The sequence below is a fragment of the Equus przewalskii genome, chromosome 9 (genome assembly GCF_037783145.1).
Source record: "Equus przewalskii isolate Varuska chromosome 9, EquPr2, whole genome shotgun sequence".
NCBI classification, from domain to species: Eukaryota; Metazoa; Chordata; class Mammalia; order Perissodactyla; family Equidae; genus Equus; species Equus przewalskii.
The window spans coordinates 77,278,486-77,292,042 of record NC_091839.1 but is presented as its reverse complement, the minus strand read 5'-3'; the positions used below and the strand labels follow the sequence as shown (position 1 = coordinate 77,292,042).

The following is a 13,557-nucleotide window of genomic DNA, read 5'->3' as shown; positions in this document are numbered from 1 at the left end:
ATTAAGCTTTAATTAATTTGGATAACCACATGTGGCTACTGCATTGGGGAATCTGCTCCAGAGCAAGATCATCTCAATTGCTCTTATCCAAAAGGATTCAGTAAAATATTGATCTTACAAAGTCTATAGTGTCAGTAGTTAGGTTTAAAATTCTGGGCTGTGTATGAAAAATCAGATGGTAGAGGTTCTTTAACATACAGCTGTTACAACAAAACAACAGCTACAGCAATAGAAATCCTTTCCCAGGGCTCCTTCCTTACAGAGTCCACTTGAGCTCTATGTAAGCTGGGGAGAAGGGCACGAGTTTACTTCCCTGGTTTTGAGTAGAGTTTACTCTCATTTGTTTTTCCACTCTCCTCCCTGTATTCCAGAGCCAACGTGAGTTTTTAGGAGGTTTAAGGATTTCAGCTAAAGAGACAGACTCTAATTGCAGTGGGTGAGGCTGGAGTGTTGGGAAGCCACAGATAATTTTAATTGAAACCCCCATCTGAACTAGCAGATCTTAGAAGCAAGAGCCACTAGATTTCTTTCTTTTTCCTCCCAAAAGTTTGCTTGAATAGCAAACATGCTTAAATAAACTAATATCATGTTTGAGGTTTAGAAAAAGTAAAACATGGTCATGTAACATTAATGAGCTTAGAGATTGCTCAGGCCTTAAGATTACCCACATCACAGATGGAGAAACCGGAGCCAGAGATTCAGTTTCACCAAGGTCTTCCAATGTTTGGGGGGTGATGATTTCACTGTGGCTTTTTAAATCCTGATAGTTTTAGGCAGGATGAGTGTGTGTGTATTTTGCATGTATTTAGAAACATGTAGATACAACAGAATCTTATTATAAAGAGTTTATTATAAAAATTACATGTTTGGCACAACATGGAAATATGATCCCTTTTCAGGAGGGGTGGTTTTACCTCCTGACATCAGGAGTCCCACTCTATGTGTGGGGGCCTAAAGAAGGTGTGTGTTTATTTTTATTGCCAGTACATTTTTTTTTGAAAATTAATGTATGGTTCTCTTTCTAAGGATAAGTCTTTTGCCAAAATGGGAAATGTAAACCTTTTAATTTCACAAAAGTTAGAATTTCCAGATCTTGAATTTTACACCAAGAAGAAATTGGTACAGTTTATCCTAATTGTACTGATATTTACTAAGGCAAAACATTTTTCTGAAAGACCAAATCTTTAAGAGGATAACTGTAAACTTAAGTAAATTATTAGATTTGCTAATTACGTCATTAGCTGAGATGTTTATGTGATGTCCCACCTTTACTTCAGCGGGCTAAGGTAGTCAATAGTCTTATGATTACCCTCCCGAGCAGCTCCAAAACAAGCCAAGGTTACTGCCACCGCTGTGTTCACCGTGGAAGTGACTTCTTCTGGTGTCTTCCCCAGAGATGGGTTTACTTCCATTATATCTAATCCTGAGAGTAGCCCTGCAACGACAAATGGAAGTAATGCAATTTATTAAATAGTTGACATTTCAAATTCAGTACCTGGACTTGAAATACTATCCAGGAGGGTGATGAGGGCGTGACCGCCGGAAACCACTATAGTTACTGCATCATGCCACAGGTATCCTGGAAGTGTCAGGCTGGGGCTTGATTTTCAGATCAGGGAGGTATTGATATGTATTGACAAAGTATGTATTGATCATTCACTCAGATTTTTACCTACCTGTTTTGTAAATTTCTTCTGTGATGTAGACACCTTCTCTGTAAGACAGACCTCCCACGACTGGTGTGCCAGTAGCTGGCGTGAAAGATGGGTCCAGTCCATCAACGTCAAAGCTCAAATGAATTGGCCTTTTCTTTCTTTTAAGAGGTGGGAAAAGAATTCAGTTTAAAGTCAGTGGTTTAATACTTGGTAGATAAATATAGTTCTTACCTTGCTTTATAAAAAGTCACAACCCTGTGAAGTTAGGTGATTTTACTTACAGACTTTATATAACTTACGTTGATTAGCACTGCTGTCAAGTCCTTTTAAGAATATGTATGTTACACATACGAACCCAAGCATCATACCTTCCTACTAGATAGCTGAGTGCTTCTTCCATCACCTTGCCAATCCCCAGTTTATCCACTTCAGTCATTGAAAAGTATTTCATACCCAGAGTTTTCAAAATGTAGCTGCGAAAGAGGAGATATTAAGATAATCTACAATTAATAAGGAGGCTGACTATGTTCTCTTCTTTCCTTTTAAAGCAAAGTTCAATTTGGTAAGATACATGTTTAACTTAAAATATTTAAGTTCTGTGATGTGTATATCAATACATATAATACACTGTAAGTATGTATCAATGTATTTTTAATAGCAAGTCCATTAAGATAAAAATCACCTGCATATATATATATGTGTGTGTGTATATGTGTCACATAATGACATTTCGGTCAAGGACAGACTGCATATACAATGGTGGTCCCATAAGATTAGTACTCTAGAGCCTAGGTGTGTAATAGGCTATACCATCTAGGTTTGTGTGAGTACTGTAGGGGAGGAGGAAATCTTCCTCTACCCTTCTAGGTTCTTTGGGCTGGTCAAAGAATTAAATTGATATGAGACAGAATAACAGGAGGAAAACAAACAAAAGTTGAATAAAATGTATACATGAGAGAAACACAGGAAAACCAGGTAGCTCTCCAAAATAACAGAAGCCCTCACCTTAAATACCATCCCCACCCAGCTAAAGACAAAAGAAGGTGTTGGGGGGGAAACTCAGGGACTTCAAGGACAAGGAAGGCAATTCACAGGTAGGTGACAAGGAGCAAACATTTGGAAAACAAGTGTTTGGCCACACAGAAGCAGAAAAACACAGAGGGTGCCCAAGAAATGGGCTTTTCTAGGTTCCTCCCTGTCCACCACCTAGTTCCTGTTGTGCTAAGGTGATAGCTGCTTCCTGAGACAGGTTTATTTATCTGCAGTCTTGTAGGCAGTTAAGGTGGAGGCAACAAGAACAACTTTCTGAGTCTTTTGTTTCTTGAAAATAATCAGCCTAAAATAATCCTCATGTTAAAGAGACACATTTTGCGGTGGCACATTTTGTTCTCCTTCAGTACACTCTGATGTTTGCACAATGATCCAATCACCTAATAATGCACTTCTCAGAGTGAATCCCTAAGTGACACATGACTATATGTAAACATATGTAGATATGGATCTAGACATACAGACTTGAGGCTTAAAATACTTTTTTGTCATAGGTTTGACCAGCACAGCTAGCATGCAAAAGGACAGAAATGAAAGTAAATTGCATCACGGAATAAACTTACTGTTCCCCAGGGTCCACGTCTCTCAGGCCGATGTACACGATGTCTTTGGCAGATAGGCAGGGAGTCATCCAGGAGAATCCTGGCACATCGGGGATCTAAAATCGCAGTGTTGCCATTTGGTTATATACGCCTCTATGGAGCAAATCTTACATTGAAAGTTATGGACTTTTGGATTGCGTGTATCTTATATTCGAAACATAAGTTTTTGAGGAAATCATTAAAATATCATAAAAGTTAAGAAGGGAAGGCCAGCCTCCTCTTGTGGCACGCTCAAGTGCTTCGGCCTTACCCAGCCTCACCCTGTGGCCCAGACATAACCTGAATCTCTTGTCAGCCTTTGCCTGCTCTGTACCCCATTTCCACTGGGCCCCACCTTCCCAGACTCCTGTAAAGAAATCACTGTGCTTCCATTACTTTCGTCGCTTCCTTCTCTTTCTCAGTCAGGACTTAATCCAGAGGATGGCTTTGAGTAGCTGAGGGAAATTTTGACCAGACCTCGGTTGCTTTTCCATGTCCTGTAGCCAAGCTTGGCCGTTCCCATGTGCTAGTCACAGGTTTTGCAAGTGTATAAACCTATCACTTGGTCATCAGTTTAGAAAACGTTATGTCTGACGATTTAACATGAGGAGGTTTGAATCCCCAAGTATCATCATAAAGACCAATATACTACAGTTGTATCAATAAAAATTGTATTGATATACTGCATATATCAATAAAAATTGTGAGCGACAACGTTAAATCTTAATCTGGAATTTCATCTTACATCTTTCAGAAAAGAAGTTTCTAGGGAACAAGGGGGTAGTTCATCTTCTGATCTCGATATGTGCTTCTCCCAGGAAAGATGTTAAATAATAAACCACTGTAATGTGCATTTAAAAACTCCGTGTCTGAAAAGACCCCATAAGGGGGGACACTGGTGGGACTGAGATGCTGTGAGGTGTAGTAGAAAGAGGTGATGTCGGGAGACCAGTCTGGCCCTCGCCTTGCTATACGCTTGTCATGTGGTCTTGGGCAAGTTGGTTAACCTCTGAACCTCTGCTAACTTGCTTATAAAGGATTATTCTCTGTTCCACCTACTAAAAAGGGTAGTTTAAGAATCAAAAGGGAAGATGTATATGGAGTCAGTATGCAAACCATCAAGTAAAGTAGAGGTACAGAGCCTCACCACCTTTACCCACCAATCCTTTGCTTATTGGTTGCTGAGAAAATGGTTTGAGATTACACCAAGAATAAGATGGCACAGGGGCTCTCACTCCCCTTCCACCACCTAAACTTCTAAAGATTATTCTTTGGTAGTAGAAAACCACCCAGCCTTTTACCTGTCCCTTTAGTTCCTGCAGGAGGAAAGACACAGGCTGTCCGTGCAAGTTCCCACTTGTGGTTGTCAGTGGAGTGTTGATATCGCTGTGAGCATCCACCCAAATGACACAGAGATCCGGGTGGACCCTGGCGTGGCCGGAGATGCTGCCAATGGCCAAGCTTTAGAGGAAAAATGTTGGTGTGAACATCAAGCTTGCAGTATCATTACATACATCATAGTATTAACTCAGTGCTCTCTCTCGGTTTTCCTTTAAGTCAGAGTGGCTGATATTTCTGATGGGTTTTAAGTTGGAGATGCCAATTAAACAATTATAACAATTGAGAAAATACAGCTTACACTTAATAGTTACTAACAAGTTATTTACATCGATGGCATTACTAAAATATTTGCGATTTTTTTTCGAAACCACCTTCTAATAAAATTGCAAATTACAGTTTAACCAAAATTCAAATATGTGTAAAAACACTAGACACACAAGAAATTCCTTAGCACGAGACATACTCAGTTCTCAGGGTTAATTCAGGCTCATTTTCTGCACTCTCTTCACTCTTGGTAAATTCTTAATTCTACCAAATGAATTATGAGAGTCCTTCCGTTTTTCCTAAATTCCAATTCTTTTACAGTTAGGGAGCATCACTCAGAAGTCTTTACACCCACTTCAGCCAGCATATCCCGGTGCTCACTCGCTCTATTCAGCGCCCTGCTTTCTGCTTAACCTGCCCCACATTTAAAGACCCATCCTTAGCCAGGACCACAACCCTCAAGGTTCATCTCAAATGCTGCAGGCTCCAGAAAATTTGCCAGAATGGAAAAGCTAGGTAATATTTTACACAAAAGTTGAGAGATGAGGATTTGCCGTACAATGCCTATTCTCCCACTCGTGGATGTTCAAGTTTCATTCAGAGAACCCCAAGTTTGTAGACTCTCAAAGACGAAGCAATCCTGCCTTGATGTTAGGGTGTTGATTATCCAGCTTGATGTTTGTTTTCCCTTCAGGTTTCTTGTCTTTGGGCCATTTTCCTCTCTTAAAATTTCCACTTACAAATGTTTCCACTTCAAAAAAGGAAATGAGCCTTAGTTTCTCAATTGCAGTTTTGTCACAGAAAGCCTGGGAACGGAGTTCAGCTTTAAAGGAGAAAGCTGAGGGAGCTGAAGGAATTGACTCCAGCATCAAGAGCCTTTGAAACGTTTGTACTTTTTGATCAGATCGTACTTCTGAGAACATATCCTTTGACCTTAAGAGTAAACGTTAGAAAGGCTTGTGCGCAAAGATGATCTTTTCCACATTATTTGTAATGGTGAAAATTTGAAAATACCGTGAGTATCTGACAGTATGGATACATATAGTGATATAATACCCTGATGAAAAATTATGCAACAGTAAAATATTATGCTTATATATGTGAAGTAACGGAAGGAAATTTGTACTGTAGATAAACACGTACACGCAATTGTAAAACAAAATCATATACAAGGGAAAACATACAACGTGAAGGAAATATGCTAGATTTTCAATTCCAGTTGAAATGGTTATTAGGTAGCTACAATTACTGCTGTTTTTTTTTTTTTTAACATTTGTGTGTGTTTCAAAAATTTTGTAATTATTACTTTTATAGTGGAAAACACGTACTTTTAAATGTTGGCCTAAAAGAGTTGTTCCTATTATCAGTGGTGAAGTATAGTAAGCTGACTATGAATTTCCTCAGTCCTTATTTATTTAGAAATGTAAGCCTCTGCTGAATATTTTGCCAAAATCATTTCATATGTATTGTATATGTATTTTCTGCTGTGATAGATAAGGATAGCGCAAGCCTTCAAATAGAGCTAAGCCTGTGTTTCCAAAATAAAGTAGTAACCAATAAAAATAAAAGAAAAAAGGCAGAAAATCTGGTATAAAATACCAGATCAATGCTCTCCCTTCCATATCTTCGCTCTTCTTGTGGTTTTGGTTACACTTCCTTTATGCCATCTGCGCCAGACTCCCATAGAGACAAGCATTAACTGAAACCTGTGGTCTCCACCCAGCACCAGGCTGGTCCGGCCACTCTTCTTGACTTCCGCCACCACACCGGCCAGCTGCTCACTCGCTCTTCCCACCGACCTTGGATTCTTCACAATTCCAAAGGGACTGTCGTTAGGGACATCGGCGAAAGGCAGGTCCCCGTAGTCTTTCACATCACACTCTATAATTAAAATTAAACGTTACAGGTTGGTTAAGTAAAAAAAGAGATTACAAAACAGTCTGTGTAGGATGATTCCAAGTTTACAAAATAAATGTATTTTCTAAGGTCTAAAGAAAGAAAAGTTCTGGAAGGACCCTGAAAGTCACGAAGGCAGAAACCATGTCCGCTTTTGCCTGACGTCATCACTCACCTGTGCCACGCACCGGTGCCTGCTGTGTCCTGGGTTGTCAGGAAACGCGTCTTGAATCCATCCAGTTAGGCTAGACCCTAAAGTATGGCAGTCGTGTCTTTCTGGTTTGCCCTGAATGGGTGGCTCACTATCTTTTTCTCTGTCTGTCTCTCTCTGCTTATGTGCTTTTTACTTTTCTAAAATAAGCCTGTCTTGCATTTGTAGTAAAGAAATAGTTTTTAAAAAGAATACATATATATTCTTCCAGAAGAAAATACACCAGCGTTTTCTAAATTCTCTGACTCTACATTAGCAGTCCTTGGTTTCAACCCAATGTGTCACCCGCTGAAGCAGTTCTGCTCCGTCTTCTGTCTGTCGTCCCTGCCTCGTGGTGGTATTGTCAGAATTAAATAAGCGTATGTGACTAGCAACAAGCCTAACACTTCGGCGAACTCAGGAAATAAAGGCTTTATTATTACACCTTTTTAATAAGGAGAAATTGCAGGTAACCCAAAGTTCCTAAGGACCTGGGTGTGCTTCCTAAAAGCCCTGCGTTAGGCTTCAGGATACAGCGCTTCATGTAAAATTGTGACATGGGATCAGTTCAGTGCTCCTAACAAACCAGTCATTCACATTGTATTTATTACACATCTGTGTGTATCCATGATTCAGTAACACCTTCAAGAGGTTTATCTTGATATAAAACGTGACCAGATTTGCCTGTTAACTGAGGGACTAATCCAGTCCATTTACCCAAGTCTTCTGTCCTCTACTGGGGTCTTTATTTTTTGTTAGCGTTACAGGGTATAAATTTTTTTGGCACCTGAGCTAACATCTGTTGCCAATCTTCTTTCTTTCTTTTTTTTTTTAATTCCTCTCCCCAAAGTCCCCTGGTACCTAGTTGTATATTCTAGTTGTAGATCCTTCTGGCTGTGCTATGTGGGACGCCGCCTCAGCATGGCCTGATGAGCGGTGCCATGTCCGTGCCCAGGATCCAAACCAGCGTGAACTTACCCACTCAGCCATGGGGCTGGCCCTGAGGTATAATTCTTATTCACTAAAATTCATTCATTTTAAGCATACAGAAAGCCTGGGAATGGAGTTTAGCTCAATGAGTTTTAGAAATATCTACAGTCTTGAAACTGCCACCATAATCAAGATTTAGAACACTTCCATTATCCCCCAAAATTCCCTCCTGCCCCTTGGCAGGCATTCCCTGCCCCACTCCCAGACAACTGCTGCTCTGCTTTCTGCTGCCACGCTTTCGTCTTTTCAAGAATTTCCTGTAGTGCAGTCATACAGTATAGTCTCTGTACCTGGCCTTTTACTCAGGGCATTGTCTCCGAAATTCACCCATGTTTTGCTTGTGTCAGTAGTCTGCTCCTGTTTACTGTTGACACCTCCCATGTATGGACTTACCACTTCTTACTGATTCATTCACCTTTTGATGGTATTTTATTGTGTCCACTTTTTGGCTATTATAAATAATGCTGCTAAAGACATTCAAGTACGTGTCTCTGTGTGGACATATGTTTTCATTTCTCTTGGGTAAATACCTAGGAGTAGATTTGCTGGGTCAAAAGGTAAATGTATGTTTATTTAAGAAACTGCCAAACTACTTTCCAAAGTGGCTGTATCATTATGCATTCCCACCCAAAATATATGAGGGTTCCAGCTGCTCCATATCCTTGCCAACACTTCAATTGGGTTTTATATATAAAGATGACATTTACTTCCTATTCTTTTAAAATATATATCATTTTTCATTTGCATGCTCATTATATATATATGTATATATATGCATGCAGACACATATACACTATGCAAACACTAAGTATTAGTATTACTGTTTTATTTAATTTCCTTTTACAGTAGGGGTCCTCTTGCTAGCAGGGTACTCCCGCTCCCCTTGCCTTCCATTTTTAGTTCCCCCGACGCCCCAACCACCCACACCAAGCCCAGTTCTTGCACACAGAGATTCTCTTATACAGTAGTCTGGCTGGAAAGACAAAACAACTGAGTGAGGGTATTAATCCAACAATATTTATTGAGCATTCTCCCCATACGGTGCTTTTGTTATAGGATGTACCGCTCAAGTTATACCCAGTGCTGCAATTTCATGGTATCAGTGTCATTCCAGACAGACTCCATTTTAGCAGGAGCCAGCTCCTTCCTTCAGGGTGAGATGGAAATCGGAATGATATCTTTCAACTTAAAAATTACCTAGTTCCTTAAGTTTCTCAAGCAGACCAGCCTTTCTCAATACTGTAGGGCCTTCTTCCACTCCTCCTCGTGGCTGAAAAATTTAAAAAATAGGGTAAATCAGACATGACTGTCAGATACCCACAATAGGAACCCTTTTTATTATTTAATCAGTTGAATAGTAACTATCATTTTTTGAGTTCCTACAGAGCCAAGAATTTACATCATCTGATTTAATTATCCTAGCCAGGTAGACTGAATGATTCCTATGTCAAATATGAGGATCTAGAATCAGAAAGGTTATATAATTTTCCTACAGGCACACAGCTAACAAGTGGCAGAAACTTAGCTCATATCCGAGTACTTTGGATTGCAAAACCTGCGTCTCCTCTTCCCATGGCGCCACATTATCAGCATAGTGAACACACATATTGTACAAAAGCACTCTGATCGGTGGAGATATAATAACTAAAAGGAGACACTTCTTTCTTTGAGTAACTCGTAAGCTGATCAGGGATTTAGAGTACTGGAGAGTTGCTTCATCGCAGATGCAAGATGTAAACAACAAAAATGGGAGGCTCCTAGCTCTGCTGGGGTCAGAGCGCATCAGGGCAGGCTTCACGGAACAGATAACATTTCAGCTGAGTCTTGCAACATGAGTAGGATGAGTGACAAACTTTGCAAACCGAGGGAGCAGTTTCAGCAAAGGCATAAGAAAAACAAGAGCGTGGCATAAGCGAGACCTACGTGCAGATCCCCAAGGTAGTCAGTTAGGGCACTTGGGGAGGAAGCAGGCAGCAGGGAAAATCATCCCGTGGGAGCTGAAACCACAAAGACCAGCCTGGTATTTCAAGGTGTGACCTGCTGAAGGACAGTTGACAGAATCCTACCCTTGGTGTTCCTACATCAGGAAGCTCACATGCTTGCTACTGGCAGTAAAGTCTTCTCCAGCCTCCTGGCAGATTAGCGACCCAAAGAAATTGTTCTTTTGTGTGTCTCTCTGATGCTAACTTCCAACAAGTCTTTTAGATACAGTTCTCTCTCATCGTCAGAGAAGAAGACGTGCCCAAAGACAGGTGCGTCTGTCCCTGGGATTGGAACTAAGCAAATATTTCTTCCCAGTTGAAATTACCAGATGACTTGCCCTAGCTTCCAGACAAGTCTTTGAGGTCAGATTCTTGTCCCTGGCCACGAGGGACCCCACATGCTCCGCCTGACACACTTCACTCCTTCGCTCCGTTCTATTCCTGCATGACCCCTGCTCTCTCATCAAGGAGATACAATTTCTGCTTCTTTAAACCCCAATAGAGTGCTGCTTGGCACAAGTTTTGCCTTTGGTTTTGTGTTTGTTTTTATCTTTTCTCCGTTATTAGCTTTCAGTCCAACGTTCTTTACACTTGCCACACCGTATTTTGTATTGTAGGGCTGACACTTAGTAGCTGCTCAAAAATTGTCAATTTGATCACACTCCCTGGCCTTTTATTCTCTCCCTTTCAAAAGTTAGAACAAATGCAGTAGAGCCCTTAGTTGACATTATATTTACTCTAACAGAGTCGTTCAGTTTCCTGGAGTGACACTTGCTAGCAAGCTTTTTTGTTCGATTCTAACTGCTTCTCAAGATTGCTCTTTCCTCATTGCTTGGTTTATCTGCCCATTTTGGAAATCGTTTTGTTAGCTCTGCTGACTTTGAAGCTGGGTCTCAATCCCTAACTGGCCACAAGTGTAAGATCCACTGCGGAGCTGCGTCAATGTGGGTCAGGGGCACAGGCTTTGGGGTCAAACAGTCCTGTCTGGAGTCACACAGTCAAGGCTGGGTGACCTTGAGCAAGTTACCAAACCTCTCTGAGCCCTAGTTAACTCAACTATAAAATAAATATACCTACTTCATTTTTTGCCACCACCTCTCCCCAGCCTCGAACTGCCTTGCCAGGGGATGAGGCAGGAGATGGAGTCCTTTCTCAGACTCATCCTTCTAGTCATCTGCCTTCTAATCCTCTCCCTTGCCTGTTTGTCAAACTTTTACCTCCTTTAGCTGAGGACAGAAGCTTCTGCCATTTTTTTCCTTCTATGCTATGGCTTAGTGTAGAAAAATCTCTCTGAGTCTTTACTATGATGAGACAATAAGCTTCATTCTCATAGGGCCATGTTTAAATGGGGGAAGAGCTGTACAGAGGTAAAAAAAAGAATTACTGAGAACAGAAAATGCATCAGACTATAATTCAAAATACTATCCCTTAGAAGGGGCTGCTGTTATCAGCAGGACTTCTGCCGAGCTCCAGGGGCCACAGCATATTTAGACTGCTCTCCCTACTCCTTCCTTCCTTCCTTCCTTCCTTCCTACCCTCCCTGCCTCCCTGCCTCCCTCCCTCCCTCCTTCCTTCCTTCCTCCTTTCCTTCCTTTCTGCCTTCGTTTCTGTTTCCCTCCCTCCTTTCCTTCTCTTTGGTCAGCTATTTCAATTCCATCTTTGTTAGAAGCTGTCCCAAGAACAGGTGAGCATTCCGCTGCGGATTTTGCGATTAACCCTGGCATTAAGAGAAACGTGTCCACGTCAGCAAAATGTCCTTGTGCTCTGAGAAAGCCCTTTGAAGGATTTCCAGGGGACGTGGGCAGCATTTACGTCTGACCTTTCTCAATTTGTTTTGCAATAAAGAGCCAGAGTGCACAACAAGAGTTCAAAATGAAGAGGAGTAAACTGCTGCCCAGATGGGCAAAGAGAATTCTGAGAAACCTGGAGAAGCCTCCATTTAAAACAACGACGATGACAAAAAATCTGCCTCAGGAATGTCAATTTCAACTTGGGCTTGTCTGTTTTTGTTTTTGCTCTCTTTTTTTTAACTCTTTAAGCACAGACACATACTGATGTCTAAGGTGTCTATAATCTCATTATGTTTACCAGAATGAGTGTGTCCGGGCAGAAGAGTGTATATTTAAATGTTTCTGTCTTGTTTTGGCAATCTGAGTTTCATAAATCCATTAGTCCTTTCCACGTTGCCAACTTGCAGCCAGATTTTCTTTCATTTTTCGTTTTTCCCCTTCAAGAGAGGTACAGGAAGGAGTCTACCTAGTCCGTGAATTAGCACTTTTATAGAATCATTCAACCCCTCAGATAATATGAATCACTCACAGAGTTGCATAAAGCAGTAATATATAGGTTATTCAAATTCAAAGAAGTCTGAAAGTTGCCACCAATCTATGAATTTTTATATAAGAAGCAAAACATTTTCTTAGAATTCTTCCTCTACATATACACAGTAACAGCAAAAGAAACTAGAGCACAGAATCTCAATGAGTTCCTACAATGCAGCAATAATCCATTTCCATTCAAATAAAAATGTTTTCTCCTAAAAATTATGAGGAAAAATTTAGTAGATTCAAATAAAATTGGTTGTGGCTAGATTAGGTGCCCCAAGAATAAGTGGGCTGGTGACCATAATGATACAATGTTGCAAAATGGTGAGAAGATTTGAAAATGTATATTTAAGGGCCAGGTTGCATCAGAAAACTTAACTAACCAGATATTAACAACTTACTAATTTTAAATTCTGAAACTTTGTATTAAATTCCAGTTATTCAAAGCCAGGCTTTTGACTCACCTGGCCCTTTGAGAAAGGAGCTCCGATGACCCCTATGGATTTTGACTTGGAACTCATGCTCTGACACTTCTTGTCACTGCACCCGAGGTCTCCAGCCAGCTGCCACTCTGCAACCCTCAATGACGGAGAGCACATTTTTTTTGCATTTATAATTAGGTTGACTCTTTATCTTATTCTAATGAGGAAGATTGGCTCCACCTACTGAACCAAAGAATGATAGTCAACTAGAAGTCTGGCAAGTTCTTCCTATGTTAAATAACCATGAGCCCTCTAAGTCTATGTCTCTAATTAAGTGAGATTATTCATGTCACCAGTTTATACCCATTTGATAAAACCTGCTGGTAACATTAATCTTTCCTCATCAGAACCATGATTCCTGAATCACAATTATCTTTTCTAATCATAATCAATTAATAGAAATCACATAAGCAGTGCCATCATTCTAGCTGTGCAAACTCAGGGCACAGCACTTACCTCCTCCAGGCCCGTGAAACCCCCCGTGTGCAAAAGGGCTGGGAGTGGCAAAATGGTCTCTCACATCCCTTCCAGCTCTACAACCCTGAATTTAGGTTTCACACACTAAGATTAATGGTTAATCCACGAGACACACCTCATGCACCACTAGAGTTCAGTCTCAGGGAAAGCATACGACTTTCTTTTCTGATTACTACTTAAAGAAAAAATTAATTGTCTGATTAAACCCAGGGATTTTACCATACTAATTTTGAAATATAGTATGCAGGAAAATAGCAATTTTGGGAATCATAAAACCATAATCAAGGTATAGAAGTAAAAATAGCCAACGTTGAGTTTTTAACAT

The 13,557-nt window shown here is 40.5% G+C and overlaps 1 protein-coding gene across 6 annotated transcripts; it reads right to left on the bottom strand.

Moving 5' to 3' along the window:
* Window positions 1–830: 830 nt before the first annotated feature.
* Window positions 831–13,317, bottom strand: ARG1 (arginase 1). 6 transcript variants are annotated; one of them, XM_008508175.2, is made up of 9 exons: window positions 13,212–13,317; window positions 12,738–12,938; window positions 9,165–9,237; window positions 6,598–6,772; window positions 4,588–4,747; window positions 3,269–3,363; window positions 2,024–2,128; window positions 1,677–1,813; window positions 831–1,435 (listed from the first exon to the last, which is right to left on the bottom strand). In XM_008508175.2, exons 2-9 carry the CDS (start codon window positions 12,870–12,872, stop codon window positions 1,269–1,271), a joined length of 1,047 nt encoding a protein of 348 aa, XP_008506397.1. In that variant the 5' UTR covers window positions 12,873–12,938; window positions 13,212–13,317; the 3' UTR covers window positions 831–1,268. The 6 variants fall into 6 exon arrangements, with proteins under 6 accessions (XP_008506397.1, XP_008506402.1, XP_008506399.1 ...); XM_008508180.2 differs by having other exon boundaries at window positions 6,691–6,772; window positions 13,212–13,307; XM_008508177.2 differs by having other exon boundaries at window positions 12,738–12,935; window positions 13,212–13,305.
* Window positions 13,318–13,557: the final 240 nt, after the last annotated feature.

What these genes read in the sequence shown, in the direction of transcription:
- ARG1 (XM_008508175.2), bottom strand. Translation starts at nt 12,872, where the DNA reads ATGTGCTCTCCGTCATTGAGGGTTGCAGAGTGGCAGCTGGCTGGAGAC. An exon ending in CTCCTTTCTCAAAGGGCCAG is followed by an intron (nt 9,238 to 12,737) that starts GTGAGTCAAAAG and finishes TAAATTTTTCAG; the next exon opens with CCACGAGGAGGAGTGGAAGA. An exon ending in TGCAGGAACTAAAGGGACAG is followed by an intron (nt 3,364 to 4,587) that starts GTAAAAGGCTGG and finishes CTGCGATTTTAG; the next exon opens with ATCCCCGATGTGCCAGGATT.